The sequence below is a fragment of the Schistocerca gregaria genome, chromosome 1 (genome assembly GCF_023897955.1).
Source record: "Schistocerca gregaria isolate iqSchGreg1 chromosome 1, iqSchGreg1.2, whole genome shotgun sequence".
In the NCBI taxonomy this organism is placed as follows: Eukaryota; Metazoa; Arthropoda; class Insecta; order Orthoptera; family Acrididae; genus Schistocerca; species Schistocerca gregaria.
In genome coordinates this window covers 676,626,412-676,641,584 of record NC_064920.1, presented here as the reverse complement: position 1 = coordinate 676,641,584, position 15,173 = coordinate 676,626,412, and the positions used below count along the sequence as shown (strand labels likewise).

At 42.8% G+C, this 15,173-nt stretch overlaps 1 protein-coding gene across 1 annotated transcript in view; it reads right to left on the bottom strand.

Annotated features, from left to right (window-relative positions):
• The window catches only part of LOC126301597 (odorant receptor Or2-like), a 73,087-nt gene that overhangs the window by 49,022 nt on the left and 8,892 nt on the right, over positions 1 to 15,173 (bottom strand). Inside the window, exons 2-3 of the mRNA XM_049991711.1 lie at positions 12,683 to 13,511; positions 1,638 to 1,737 (exon numbers count right to left, since the gene is read on the bottom strand). Coding sequence (XP_049847668.1) covers positions 1,638 to 1,737; positions 12,683 to 13,511 — 929 coding nt within the window. The remainder of the gene's footprint in view (positions 1 to 1,637; positions 1,738 to 12,682; positions 13,512 to 15,173) is intronic.

Below are 15,173 nucleotides of genomic sequence, written 5' to 3'. Positions count from 1 at the left end.
GCCAAGACCGTAGGATCCTACGCAGTGCCGTAGGGGACCGCACCGCCACTTCCCAGCAAATTAGGGACACTGTTGCTCCTGGGGTATCAGCGAGGACCATTCGCAACCGTCTCCATGAAGCTGGGCTACGGTCCCGCACACCGTTAGGCCGTCTTCCGCTCACGCCCCAACATCGTGCAGCCCGCCTCCAGTGGTGTCGCGACAGGCGTGAATGGAGGGACGAATGGAGACGAGTCGTCTTCAGCGACGAGAGTCGCTTCTGCCTTGGTGCCAATGATGGTCGTATGCGTGTTTGGCGCCGTGCAGGTGAGCGCCACAATCAGGACTGCATACGACCGAGGCACACAGGGCCAACACCCGGCATCATGGTGTGGGGAGCGATCTCCTACACTGGCCGTACACCTCTGGTGATCGTCGAGGGGACACTGAATAGTGCGCGGTACATCCAAACCGTCATCGAACCCATCGTTCTACCATTCCTAGACCGGCAAGGGAACTTGCTGTTCCAACAGGACAATGCACGTCCGCATGTATCCCGTGCCCCCCCACCGTGCTCTAGAAGGTGTAAGTCAACTACCCTGGCCAGCAAGATCTCCGGATCTGTCCCCCATTGAGCATGTTTGGGACTGGATGAAGCGTCGTCTCACGCGGTCTGCACGTCCAGCACGAACGCTGGTCCAACTGAGGCGCCAGGTGGAAATGGCATGGCAAGCCGTTCCACAGGACTACATCCAGCATCTCTACGATCGTCTCCATGGGAGAATAGCAGCCTGCACTGCTGCGAAAGGTGGATATACACTGTACTAGTGCCGACATTGTGCATGCTCTGTTGCCTGTGTCTATGTGCCTGTGGTTCTGTCAGTGTGATCATGTGATGTATCTGACCCCAGGAATGTGTCAATAAAGTTTCCCCTTCCTGGGACAATGAATTCACGGTGTTCTTATTTCAATTTCCAGGAGTGTATTTGCGTGGAAGGTCTCCGTTTCAATTAGGAAACTAAATAAGTGACGATTACGTGGCAACTTGAGTGCGAAAATCTGGGAAATTGTCTGCGTCTGTCCGTATGCCGACAAAAATTATGTCTGTAGCGTGCCAAAATAATTAAATAGTATTGAAATTTTGTTTTGCCTGTGATCTATGTTGTTGAGGAATGTGTAATATAAAACCAAGGCGTGTGCAGTAAGACAGCACTGCCATTTGAATGCGGCACGTTCGCAGTTTCCTCCTCCTCTTTGCTCAGCGTGGCGTAGCGATGGGGGAAACGTGCTGCGAAGTTGACCATTAGCCCACTCGTGCTCAGGCTACAGCCCGCTAGCCGAAATCTTGGCCACCCCTGGTATGGAGCTTAAATTGTAATGTAACTGTAATAACGCTGCGGTAAAATTCATTAACTAGGTGTCAACATGACATTGAATCCTACTTTCCTATGTTATTTTCCAAAGCGTGTCATTCTCTTAAAATTACGAACCGCAACAGTCTGTATTCAGAAATATCATATATTATTACAAAAAAGTTTATTTCACAGTTATGGTTGTTAACATTACGTCTTAGTTTCTTTGATATGTTACTGTCGCTGCTGAGATGACCGCTGTTTTGCTAAGACAGCTCAGTATCTCACACGTAACTTTGTACTCACAAATGTTATCTGGTACAGCGTGACACATACTGCTACCACGCTGCACAGGAACTGTGTCAACACCACAGGGCTCATGACTCTCTCCAAGAACTCCAAGTACCTGAAAATCAGAAACAGAAAGATAAAAGTCTGGTATCATCTCAGTCGAGAATTCCAACGTTCCACTAATTGTGAAAGACTTTCTTTCTGCCTTAGTTTGCAGTTTACAGTAATTGATGACCAGTTTCACATGAATTATAACTGTGGGCGATATTTGAAAACAGTAATCATTTACTGAATTCTGTAATCTATGACTGGACTAAAGAACTTCTTCATAAACAGAAAGGACTGAAGGAGTCGTTGTGGTCCTGTGATGCTTTGTGGTTAGACAGAATCTCCAAGATATTACAGGAAAGGTATACAATGAAAGTTTTCTTGTGAGTTACAGATAATATGGGTGGAACACCGTGCTATTCCCCTGGGAGCGAGAAACATTTATCTATGGTTGACATGAAATGTTTAAAAGAACTGTTATTCTGAGTACAAAAGAGTATGTAGAAATATTAATTATGTCACTGTGATTTACAGGAAAAGCAGTATCGATAATGAAGGATAATGTAACAATGAAACAATAGAAATGGATTTTCAGATTTATTTTACTTTGGTTTGAATCTTCATATGAGAAAGACATGGTTGGGTACGTATGTATCTTGTAATATATTTCTGGTAAATATATGCTGTTATTTATAACCAAACTACTTATTTCAGTAGCGGTAGCATCCCTACAGGTGTGAAAATTTAACTGTACTATTTTTTCAGAGATTAATAACGTGTAGGACAGCCACAGACATACATTACTAGCCTGGCAATACCCTACACAGTATCACTGACGTAATTGAAGCCAGCACTTTAATACAGCAGTGTGGCGGCGAGAGCAAACTACATGTAAACAGCTATTTATTTACTGATAAAACACTCGTAAGAAATGGCGATAAACTGATATAACTACGTTACCTTCAGAGCTCTGACAAAATGGTTAATACATACGTCGCGTTTGGTTGTACTTTCTCGTACTGTAGACGGAAGATGCAAGGAAAGGAACATTTCACAGTGCAAAAATTACAATAAACATCTTATATATTTTTGCTTTTGTGTTGTATGTAACCCTAAATAAATCTGTTACAGTTCTTTTCCTGTACCTAGGGTCAACATTGCCGACGCAGATACCCAAAGATGAAATTCTTTCTGTATTGCGCTGCAAGATAGCAAAAAACCATTTCCCCAACATCTTTTGTTAGAAACGTACAGTTTACCCATTATCTTTTTCAATGACTATTGTAATGAAAGTAGTTGCAGCGACTTCATTTAATAGACATATTTGTGCTGGCATTTTAACAACTCCATAGTGCTAATTTGAAAACATCGTAAACAACTTTATTGTCCCAGTTTGTAATTGAACTGGTAATTCTTGTGCGAATGCTCAGATGGGAACCAGTCTGAATACTCTGGGCTGGTTTTATTTGTCGTCCTCGGTTTTCTCCCACTGCCTGTAATCTAAATGGGGGAATTAACAAGTATCTTTCCGGGAAATGCTAAACTTTACCAGATTGTTTTCATTGGTTGCAGCAGTAGAGAAAGAATTGGCAAAAAGTCATTAATATAATGACCAAGTAATAGTAAATAACAATACAAAAAGCCTTATGTGATAGCTATCCTTAAATAGTTGCTGATAATTTTCTTAAACACAATTTTGAACTCACAATCAATGTAAACGTTTGTATAACAATGCCTAGTGAACTGATTAGTTAATAACTATTTAGAACAGGTATAACTGCAAACTCACTAGAAATGTGAACCTACGGGTATGTATTTGAAAAATTATGTATGGACAGATTAAGTAGTAACTGGTTAAAACAACACGATGGCGAACAACAAAGACCAACTCCCTTGTATAAGAATAAGTGGGATAAGAGTCGATTCAGCACACTTCACTGCAAGAAACTGCAAACATTATTTGCTTTTTAAATTGCAAAGACACTGTCAATAATATTCAGAACATATCTGCGTCCCAGCTAATATTCCCTCGGCGCGTGAAACAGAAGCCAAAAAAAGACTGTCCCGTTTTCTTTACGAGAGGAATTCCAGCCGGCAGGTGTGCTTCTACTGTTGACTGACAACACAGAAACAGGTCACAATGAAATTAAATTATTCTGCTTTATCGTTCTTTCATAGCACATTTACGTCGAGTAATCTGAGTTGGTCAGTTCATCGCTCCGCGTTTAAAGGAAAAATCTTTGTGCTTGTGTGCCATGTTTAAAGAAAAAAGCTTTGTGCTCATGTGCGGTGTAGTACGATTGGAACTGGATACAGTCTTTCTTTCTTTTCTTTTAAAAATTTTTTTCTTTTGTTTTGACTGTTGGTTGACAATTTAGTAAGTGCCTTAACATGAATACCAGTGAAAAAATCAAGCGTGCAGAATTAAGTGAGGCGGAATTTCGGAAGTTATCCAAGGAAAGGCAAGAACGAGAAGCCTACGCTCTAACAACGCTTGGCAGAGTAGATAATTTTTTCGCAAAAAATGTTACAGGTCGAGTTCGGGTTCAAGTAGTACGGTTGATATTTCTGACACTGCAGCTGTTACAAAAGAAGTAAATACAGATAAAACAAAAGTCAAAAATGGAGAAAAGCAAATTGTTCCTGATTGCGAGTTTCACGAAAAACTAAGTGTCGAGTCAGTCATTAAGAAAAGAAATAACCTCGTTAATAATGATCCTGCGGAATGGTGTGTCAATGAATCAACAATCGACCTTCTCTTACAATGTGGCATTAATCAAAATTGTAACGGTTGTTAAAGAAGATCAATAGGCAATAAAACCAAGTATTTGAACAAAAACGTAATTTACCGCAAACTTTTAAATGGTGAATCAACTTTACGTGATTTTCTATTATACTCCTGTAGCTCCAGTGCTGATTTTTGTGCAGCATGTAAATTGTTCGGAGGTAAGGCCCGATTGCTACTAATGGTATTGCAGATTGGAAAAATATTTCTAATATTTTATCTCATCATGAGAATTCACTTGAACACAAAAACTCAGGGTTATCACTCTTAACAAGAAAAAAGTCAGAACAATAAATATTTCGAGTCATATGTTGAGACAGAGAAAAGTATTGGCACACTGTGTTGAAAAAGGTGTTTGAAGTAGTGAAGAAGCAAACAAGTTGTGGACCTCCCCTACGTGGACGCGTTGAAAGATTCCATTCATTACATTTAAGATGTCTCTTGAACTTATAGCCGAGTTTGATACTTTTCTCGCAGACCACATTGAACGATATGGAAATACGTGATGAAATAACAGAGCTTCTTGCTGAACGAATAAAAATAATTATCATAAGCCAAATATTTATCTATAATCGTAGATTCTACTGCCGACATTTCACATATTGATCAATTATCTTTCATATTAAGATATGTGAATGAGAATGGTGAACCTTTTGAACGTTTCCTACTGTTTTTACCAAATCCGGGACACAAGTGCGAAAACTTATCTGGGGCCGTACTTAAAGACCCGTCTACAAATTCCATTGGTATTTCTGACTGTAGAGGGCACTCACATTACAACACAGGCAGTATGTCAGGAACTTACTCTGGTTTGCAGCCACGCATTAAAGAACGAAATCCGAAAGAGCATTATGTGCCTTGCGTAACACATTCTTTGAAGTCGGCACTAGTGCTGCAAGCTGTTGTCACGAAGCATGATCATTTTCAGTGTAGTGCAAAAACTTTATAATTTTTTCTCTGCTTCTACACAGAACTGGATAAACTTCTTTCTTTCATGAAACCAGGAAGCAAAACGGCAAAAAGTTTATCAAAAACACATTGGTCAGCAAGAGAGGAAGCGCGTGTAATAAGTCTATATGAAAACTGGAAGGGCGTTTATCATTGTCCTCACACATACTGCCAATAATAGCCGGCCATGTGGCCGAGCGGTTCTAGGCGCTTCAATCTGGAACCGCGCGACCGCTACGCTCACAGGTTCGAATCCTGCCTCGGACATGGATGTGTATGATGTCCTTAGTTTGTTAGGTTTAAGTAGTTCTATGTTCTAGGGAACTGATGACCTCAGATGTTAAGTCCCATAGTCCTCAGAGCCATCTGAACTATTCTTTTTTTTTCTTGCCAATAATACGTTTGAAAAACCACTTGTGCGAAATGATCAGCTTTATTGAATCAACTAAGCAGACAAGAAACAGTGTTCATGATGACAGTTTGGAGGGACATAGTCCAGAGATTTATTAGTGTAAATCTGAAAATGCAAAGTGTAAATATTGATACTAAAATAGTGCATGAATTATATGAATCACTTGTAGGATTTACTGCATCTATTCGCAGCTTGTTCGACTATTATGAAAATAAATCCATGCAGATTGTGACTTATATAGTCTATGAATGCACTTACAAAAGATCACGAAAACGCAAACTTCATGATGACGAAGAAGCGGACTCTGAAGAAGTTTCTTCTGACTGGAAGGGAAAAATTTAGAGTCGAAACATTTCTCCCAGCACTCGACAACTTGTACGCCGAAGTAGTGAGAAGGAACGAAAGCTATAGAACACTATTGGACTCCTTCATAGTTTTCAGTAAAATCGTTCAAATGGCTCTGAGCACTATGGGACTTAACATCTGCGGTCATGAGCCCCCTAGAACTTAGAACTACGTAAACCTAACTAATCTAAGGACATCACACATATCCATACCGGAGGCAGGATTCGAACCTGCAACCGTAGCAGTCACGCGGTTCCGGACTGAGCGCCTAGAACCGCGAGACCACCGCGGCCGGCAGTTTTCAGTATCCTTAAGAACGGTTCGCCTGACGATATTGTTGAACGTGCAGCAAAACTTCAAGCGTCATATGAGACAAATTTAGAGCCTTTCCTTCCCTAGTGAATGTGTACATTTCGTGGAACTTTTGAAATCTTCTGAGATTAGTGATATACTAGTCGAAATGAGTAAATTTTTACGAAAAGTGAGGTTACAGTCCATGTTTCCGGATGTTGACATTGCTCTTAGGATTTTTCTATGTATGGCACTTACAAATTGTTCAGCAGAACGCTCGTTTTCGGCTCTTAAAAGACTGAAATCGTACCTACATTATACGTTGTCTGAGGAGAGATTGAACACCTTGTCCATTCTTCACATCGAAGCCAACCTCCTAACTGATAACCGTCTGAACCAAGAAGATATGATCAACGAGTTTTCTGCTGTCAAAGACAGACACAAACTTTGCAGACTATGACAGAAGGCGCCCGAGAATACTAAACAATGCGCGAAGCTCATCGCTGTACAGTCCAAGTCATAGCTGATACTGTAGTATATTGCAACTGATGCGTATTCTAGGCGTCTGCTGAAATGTATAATTATAGCGGAAAAATACGTCATCGGAGAGTACACTCAGACGAAAAAGTGTTAGTAAATAACGTAGTTCAGTTCTGTCGATAAAAACGTAAAAGCTTTCCTAATACCGTTAGAAAGAACTATGGTGACAGCAGTAGCTGCAGTACAAAACTGTTCAGCCCTTACATGGATTGGCTCTAAGCACTATGGAACTCAACTGCTGTGGTCATTAGTCCCCTAGAACTTAGAACTACTTAAACCTAACTAACCTAAGGACATCACACACATCCATGCCCGAGGCAGGATTCGAACCTGCGACCGTAGCAGTCGCATGGTTTCGGATTGCGCGCCTAGAACCGCGAGACCACCGCGGCCGGCCCTTACATTGATTAAAGGTATTGTGTACACTTATTATGCAGCATCTAACTACACAGACCATAATGCTTTACACGTTAACTATTAGATTATAAAACAAATTAGATTTTTCCGCACTAGTCTGTAAAATTATGTAATAGCAAATCCATTTCTTTTTTGTTCCTTTGTATTTAGTCATTAGTTCGTGCTTCGAAATCTCTATTTCATTTTATACGCTTTCCTATAGACTCACGTATTAATACAGAACGTGTTTTTTATCTTCTACATATTCAAGTTAGTAGATCGTAAAACAACATTTTAATTTTAATTTTGAACCCATCTCTGTAAAAATACGTATAAATTTCTAACGTATGAGACGTTCGCTTCAATTTTTAACACAACTTTTTTATTTTCTTTGTCAAAGGTTTTGTGTAAAAGAATATATTAAAAGTGAATGAATAACAAAAATCCATTGTCTTCTATACGCTCTGCTGAATTTTTTCGCCATAAAAGAAGAGTTATTTTCCCTGTGTTCGTTTCTGTTGTCTTTCAACAGAATAATGTGTTAACACAATGTGGTTTTAAGTTTGTTTTATCCGCTGCCGTACACCAAGTACGGTTCAGGAACCATATTACGTTTTGATTGAACGCGACTAGACCGCTGATGCGTCCTTCAGAACAACGAATAGCAGAATACGGAAACAGCTCGCAGCGCTCCCACCTAAAACGGCAATTGTGAAATTATCTGGCAATAGTTATTACTTAAAACATGTTGTTTTGGTAGGCGCATATAATATGTTGTGCCTAGGGGCGCAAAAGTTTTAAATCCGCCACTGCTTATGTAATTTGTGTCGTTATGACACAAACAAAGCACATTGGAAATATGATTTTATTACAAAGAGCTGTAAAAAGTCCAATGAGTAATATAAAACTGATGATAGAGCCACATCTCTATCAATCGCAACAGACTTGTGGCAACGGTTACAAAGCGGCTGGGAATTGTCAGCCCGGGTCCCTTTGAAATCCACTGCCTGACTAAAAACGTTTAGCACATAATAAGGGAGAACGAAAGGGAATGAACTTCACTGGTTGAAATGGGCTGTGATGTTATGCCAGTAATTGCAAATCTGAGTCAAATTTATAAATAACTTGGCAGTATGAGCCCACTTAAAAGTATGACGTTGCATCCCCTCCAGCCAGGATGGATGCACCGATCCGGTTGGAAAGAGTGTATTAAAGCCGTTATATCTTTTCCTAAGGCAAGCTGGTCCTCAACTGTTGTAACCGGTCATTGGTATCCTGGGTGCTGGCACTGGGATTGAGTTGACTCCTGAGCTGGTCACATGCGTGTTCTATCGGGAGCAGATCTGGGGATGTCGTTGAGCATGGCAATATCTCAACGCCACCAGACAGATCATATACGAGGTTTGTCCGGAAAATACTTATAAAAGTTGAATAATGTCTTTGTTACCAGTTGCAGTCACCGCCAAGTGGGACTACTGCTGTAATCAATCCCATCAACGCTCAGTTCGAGTCGAGCACTCTGCGTGAAGGTGGGAGTGTGCGGCAGCTTGTTGACAGTTACCCTTTCTCACCTGCCGTCGGCATGGAGCTCTCTCTGATTGAGAAACAGCGCGTCAACATCAAGTTTCTTGCAAAGCTAGGCAAGAATGGCCGTGAGATTTTTGGAGTGTGAAACAGGTTTACGGAGACAATTGTCTGAAGGAAACAACCATGAACAAGTGGTTAAAAAGGTTCCGGGATGGCCGAGAGGAAGTGAACGATGACCCTCGCCCAGGACGCCCGTCGACATCGAGTTCCGATGCAAGTGCTGAACGAATTCGGACTTGTGTTCTTAAAGACCGTAGATTGATAGTCAGAATGATTGCTGACGAGCTATCAATCCCCAAAGCGATTCGTTCACGAAATCCTGACACAAAAACTTGAAATGAAGAAATTGTGTGCGAAAATCGTACCGAAGTTCTTGACCCCAGAACAGAAAGCTAAGAGGGTTGGGTGCTGTGAGAATTGGTTGGAAGCAGAGGAACGAGTGGACTTTCTCAACCGGGTCATCACTGGAGACGAGTCCTGGTTTTACGAGTTCGATGTGGAGCTCAAATCTCAAAGCAAGGAATGGAAACTAGCAGGAGAACCGAGAACAAAAAAGTCGCGAACATCAAGATCCAATGTGTATACAATGTTGATTGTTTTCTTTGATTCTAGGGGCATTGTTCATAAGGAATTTGTCCCTCCCGACCAGAGAGTGAACGAAAACTTTTACGTTGAAGTTCTGACACGTCTCGGAATTCGTGTGGTCCGAGTTCGACCGGAGTTGGCAAAAGGGAGCAGGTGGATCCTTCATCACGACAATGCGCCAGCTCACACGTCGCTCGTTGTGCACAAGTTTTTGGCCCGAAGCTCAATCACCGTGACAGACCACCAACCTTATTCACCCTATTTAGCCCCTTGTGACTTCTTCATGTTCCCGAAATACAAAATGGTGCTTCGGGGGCGGCACTTGGGAGATGTGGAAGCCATCAAGGCGGAAACGACACGGCAACTGAACAACATCACACCTGAAGACTTTCGGCAATGTTATCAACAGTGGAAACGGCGTTGGCAGAAATGTATCGCGTCTCAGGGCGAGTACTTTGAAGGAGACCATATTGTAATACCTGAATAATTGTAATTATTATTCAACTTTTATACGTATTTTCCGGACAAACCTCATAAATACCTGGTGTGTCAGATCGAGCATTGTCCTCTTAAAAATGACACCGCGATATTGTCACATGAAAGGTAACGCATGAGGACACATACCGATGTTCTGTCAGAGTTCCATTAATTACTGCCAGCTATGCCCTTAAGTGACAACCGACACCTAGCTCCCTACACCATGGTGCCAGGAATAACATCGTTATGTTCCCCCCCAGAAGAATACGACCTCTTCCTAGGTCGCCGCCGTATTCATCGACGACAGTTGTCTGGGGCGGTGCAGAATCGCAATTCATCACTGAATCCAATGGGACGTCATTAATCAGCAGCCCATGCTTTCCAGTCATGGCACCACTCCAAATGCTGCCGTTTGTGTTGTACTGGCAACGGCATAGTCTACGCATGGCACGGTAATCCCTAGTCCAGCGGCTACTAATCTCCGACCGATGGAGCGAGGTGATGCAGAATGTTGAGGGAGTCCATTACATGTTCTCGGATGGCAGGCGCTGATGTGAAGGGGTTACGATGTGTTTGGTGCCCAACACGGCGATCTCCCGTAGTCGTGGTTAGACGTGGTCAACTGAAACACTCATGGCGAGTATGCTTGCCTTCACATTCTCATGAATTCCAACATCGGGCCACTGTCACATATCAATACCCCACGAATCTTTGTATTGCACGATTCGACCAGCCAGCTAAATGTAGTCCCACAATGAGACGTGTTTCATACTCTGGCAGGAGCCAAAAACGCTGTCTCACACGAGTACGCTTGATTTCAGTGTCCTTCACAGTGATCACTGAACATCTGGCGCTGTCCTCGCTCCTTATGTACTTTACCGAGTTTTGTACCAACACTAAACACGACTAACACTAAAACACTCTGGTGGCCGTTTTACCTGTCACTGTGAACTGTAATTCTCATCATTTGCATACTGACCGACGGTGTGCGTGTGCACAACGTTACATTGTCTTCTGGGTGCTTTGTTCTCTTTTTCAGATAGTGTATATCAAAGATCTGTTGTCTCGATGTTTCGATGATTATCGATGTGTAACGCTAGCAGAGTGCACCGTGCCAACTTAAACTAGTTACACTGGTTTTTTTTTTGTGAACGACAAAAAATTACAGTGAGGCTCTGCCTCACACAAAGAGCTACGGAAAGAGTAAATAAAATTTCAGTCAACGTTCTCCAAATAATGTGTTTGTTTCCTAATACTTCCATGGTTATTCTGTAAGTGGAATTCATTGGCTATGTAATGTCTCCTAACAAAACACATATTATATGTGGTAAAAAAGGAGAAAAGAATAATTGAACTGGATGTTTGTAATTGCGTGGACAACGGTTGTGTGAACTTTATGTAATAAAGAGAAACCATTATGCGCCAGGTTTTATACTTGTATATAATTATGTACCATTTTTTTAAAGATAATATCTGTGTCAGCGGGACGATACTTACTAAATATCTAAAAAAGATGAGTATATGTCACAATGAGTATAAATAGTAGTGGCCGAGCATTAATTTCTCTGTCGTCTTCTTGGAGTTACGTGAGTAGGAAGAGCCTGTGACGTTATATTGTATGCTTGTGTAGCGTTCTTTTGTCAAGATTGAGAGAAGTACGCCATTAGGTACTGATTTGTAAAGGTGTGTAATAACTTAATCTGTCTAAATGTTTTGAATAGAGTTACTTAGTGAAAATTTGCATTATGATTTGTAATAAGCTTGCCTGGTATTTTATCCCATCCTTTTAAGACATTTTCAGCTATTTAAATATTATCCGTTGTGCAGAGCTGCGATACGAACGAACGAGCCGCGGCCGCGTCGCATTCAAGCTGCATTAAATGAAACCAATCATACCGCAAAGAAGCGGACAGGTAATAGTGAATTAAAATTATGTCTTTCAGCTTTCGGAATTGCAGGGCAGAGCAGCTGATTTTGTGATGTGTTTCAAAGGTGGACGCGGGCTGTGGATGATATATTATTAACAGTGCAAAAAGATAGTTTACCTTCATAACATAAAAGAAATCTTGCTGTGCGTTGTTCTGGTCTGGCAAATATTATAGTAAAAACATCTTTTTCTCATATAATAGTCTCGTGTTCTTGTGTTAGTCGTGGTACTTGCTGGTGTTTTATTGTTAACAGAAATACAAACATTGCGTACTGTAACATCAGTATTGATAACGAAATAATTTTCAGTAACCTTTTCAATAACTGTAAAGTAAGGACGATATGTTGAACTTTATGGCGAGTTACAGTAACGAAAAAAATGTTCCTTTAATAGAAAGCCAGATCCAGAATAATAAGAACGTAATATATTTTGTTTTGTTGAAAATTAATGATCCAAAGAAAGTCACAGCACAGCATCCCTAAAAAGTATTTGGGGGCTCTTTTCGTAGCAACATGTTTAATCTCATATATTAGTTGTTACACGAGCAGCAACAAAAGCAGTCAGGACAGCGAAAGCTACTTGATGGAACAACCTTCGAATCTGAGGGCTTATTGGGGCTACTCTAGCGTGGGCCTATTCCTTCATACATATTACTTAAGAGATAAGCTTCGTGCTAAGGGAAACTTACACATAACTTGTAACTAACTCAATGAACTTACTTTAGTATTACTTGATGATGTTTCACACACTCGCACAATTCGCTGTACATTCTGGTAAAATCATTGGCGCTCCGCTGCTGATGTTGGTCGTTTCTGCTGAGGTTGAATCCAGTGGACCTGGGTAGTTGAGCCTGGTCTTCTGTCGACCCTTCCTGTCTCAGCTGTGTCAGCCGAATGTTGAGGATGTTGAGCTGGCCCGTTACCTGGATCATGATCGAGGCGAAAAACATGTCCATGCCGAGGCTGGCGAAGTTCCAATAGAAGACGGCGTGGCACTCCACCAGGTAGGCGAACAGGTACCAGCCGCGGTTCTCCCTGTGCAGGCCGGGCAGGCTGACCAGGGGCAGCGGGCTCTCCCTGCTGCCCGGCGGCACGTGCGACACCAGCGGCACCACGCACCACATCTGCCCCAGGACGTTCATGTACGTCAGGCAGCCGATCGTGAGCCGCGCAGCCCTCCGGCACGCCTTGTGAAACGCCGCCATGAGGTCGCCGTTCCCCTCGCAGTACGGCCGCTGGAGCTCTACGAGGCCGTTCAGCTCGCTCACCAGCCGGCTGTACGTCTCGCAGTGTCTGAAGCAGTGGACCATCTTGAAGACGCCGTTGACGTTGGTCATGGCGGACACGAGGGCGAAGGTGACCTCGGTCATGTCCCCCCACAGCAGCCAGCTCCTGACGATGTCCAGCGTTATGATGTTGAGCAGGCTGCCGCACACTGAGGCGAAGTACAGCGGGAACGCGCAGTGCCGCCAGCCGCTTTTGGAAGCTGGCCGCCATACCCCACCGAATCGCAGAACCTTCACATTGCGACGTAAGACGTTGTCCCAGGCTGAAAAATAAAAGGCTTTATACTTTACTCATATTTTTAAAAAATGTACTCTATCTGATCAAAAGTATCCAGACACCCCTTCGTAATGCAAAATTGACCACTTTATGTCACGAGAGGCGGATCCTCCAGGATAAAAAGATGTGAGGAGAGAGTGGAGAAGCACTAACAACAGAATGGGTCGATCAGGAGAGTTCAATGACCTCGAACGTGTAGTAGTCACTGTATGTCACCTGAGTAATAAAACCGATACTGTAGTGCCTGTGTTGGTCACAAGTACAATGCAATGTTGCTCACATGTGCATGCATTGCAATATCGCATTTATTCGCCGACACCTGACAAACGACTTTCCATTACGATGTCTACCGTGTACAGAAATACGCTTAATGGATGTACCAATGTAATGGAATAGTTCTATTGGGCGAATGCCTGGACAAGGTTACATGCCATCATGTGAAGTATGGAAGAGGTGGTGTTATGGTACGGGGGAGTTTTTCGTGGTTAGGTTGTGTCCCCCTTTCTGTGCTTAAATGGGGAAGGATATGGACACATTTTACAGTGTAGTGTATGGTTGATGGCATAGGGAAGTTTGGGTCTAGCCGTGAGGCATGCTCGGATTGCCTAATGGTACGGCGAACGCTAGCAATCCGAGTTCAAGTCACAGTCGAGCACAGCTTCTCATTGTCATCATTACATTATACAGCTCACGATGCGAATACATTTTGTGAGTAACAAATACATCAGAGACATTACAACCCTCCTGAAGCTGCCCAAGTCGACCGTTGTTGACATGATTGTGACGTACAAACTCGAAGGAACAACCGCTACTAAATCAGCTGGAGGAATCACTCTTGAGTTCCAGAGTGCTGTCAGCAGTTCAGCTAGCTCAGTGACTGTGTGTGTAGGGAGCTAAAAAGAGTGGGATACAATGGTCGAGTAGCTCCTCGTAAGCCACACACTTCTGTAGTCATTGCTAAGTGGCGCCCGAGGTCGTCTAAAGAGAGACGCGACGCCACTGGATGGTGGACGACTAAAACCGAGTGATTTGAAGTGATAAATCACGCTGCACCTTGTGGCAATCGGATGGAATAGTTTGTGTTTGGCGAATGCCTGGACAAGATTACATGGCATCATGTGAAGTATGGAAGGGGTGGTGTTGTGGTACGGGGGAGTTTTTCGTGGTTAGGTTGTGGCCCCCTTTCTGCGCTTAAATGGAGAAGGATGTGGACACAGTTTACGGTGTAGTGTACTGCGTACGGTAGAGAAACATTCCGGAGACGATGACTGTTTGCATCAGCACCCTGTCATAAAGCGACTTGTGTGTGGCGAGATTTGTGGGCAATAACATGCCTGAAAAAGACTTGTCTGCTCAGAGTCTCAATCTGTACCCAATGGAACAAATGGTTCAAATGGCTCTGAGCACTATGGAACTTAACATCTGAGGTCATCAGTCCCCTAGAACTTAGAACTACTTAAACCTAATTAACCTAAGGACATCACACACATCCATGCCCGAGGCAGGATTTGAACCTGCGACCGTAACAGTCGCGCGGTTCCAGACTGAAGCGCCTAGAACCGCTCGTCCACACCGGCCGGCCCCAATGGAACACCTTTGGGCTGAGTTAGAACGTCGAATTCACTCCTGCCACCGGTGTCCAACATCA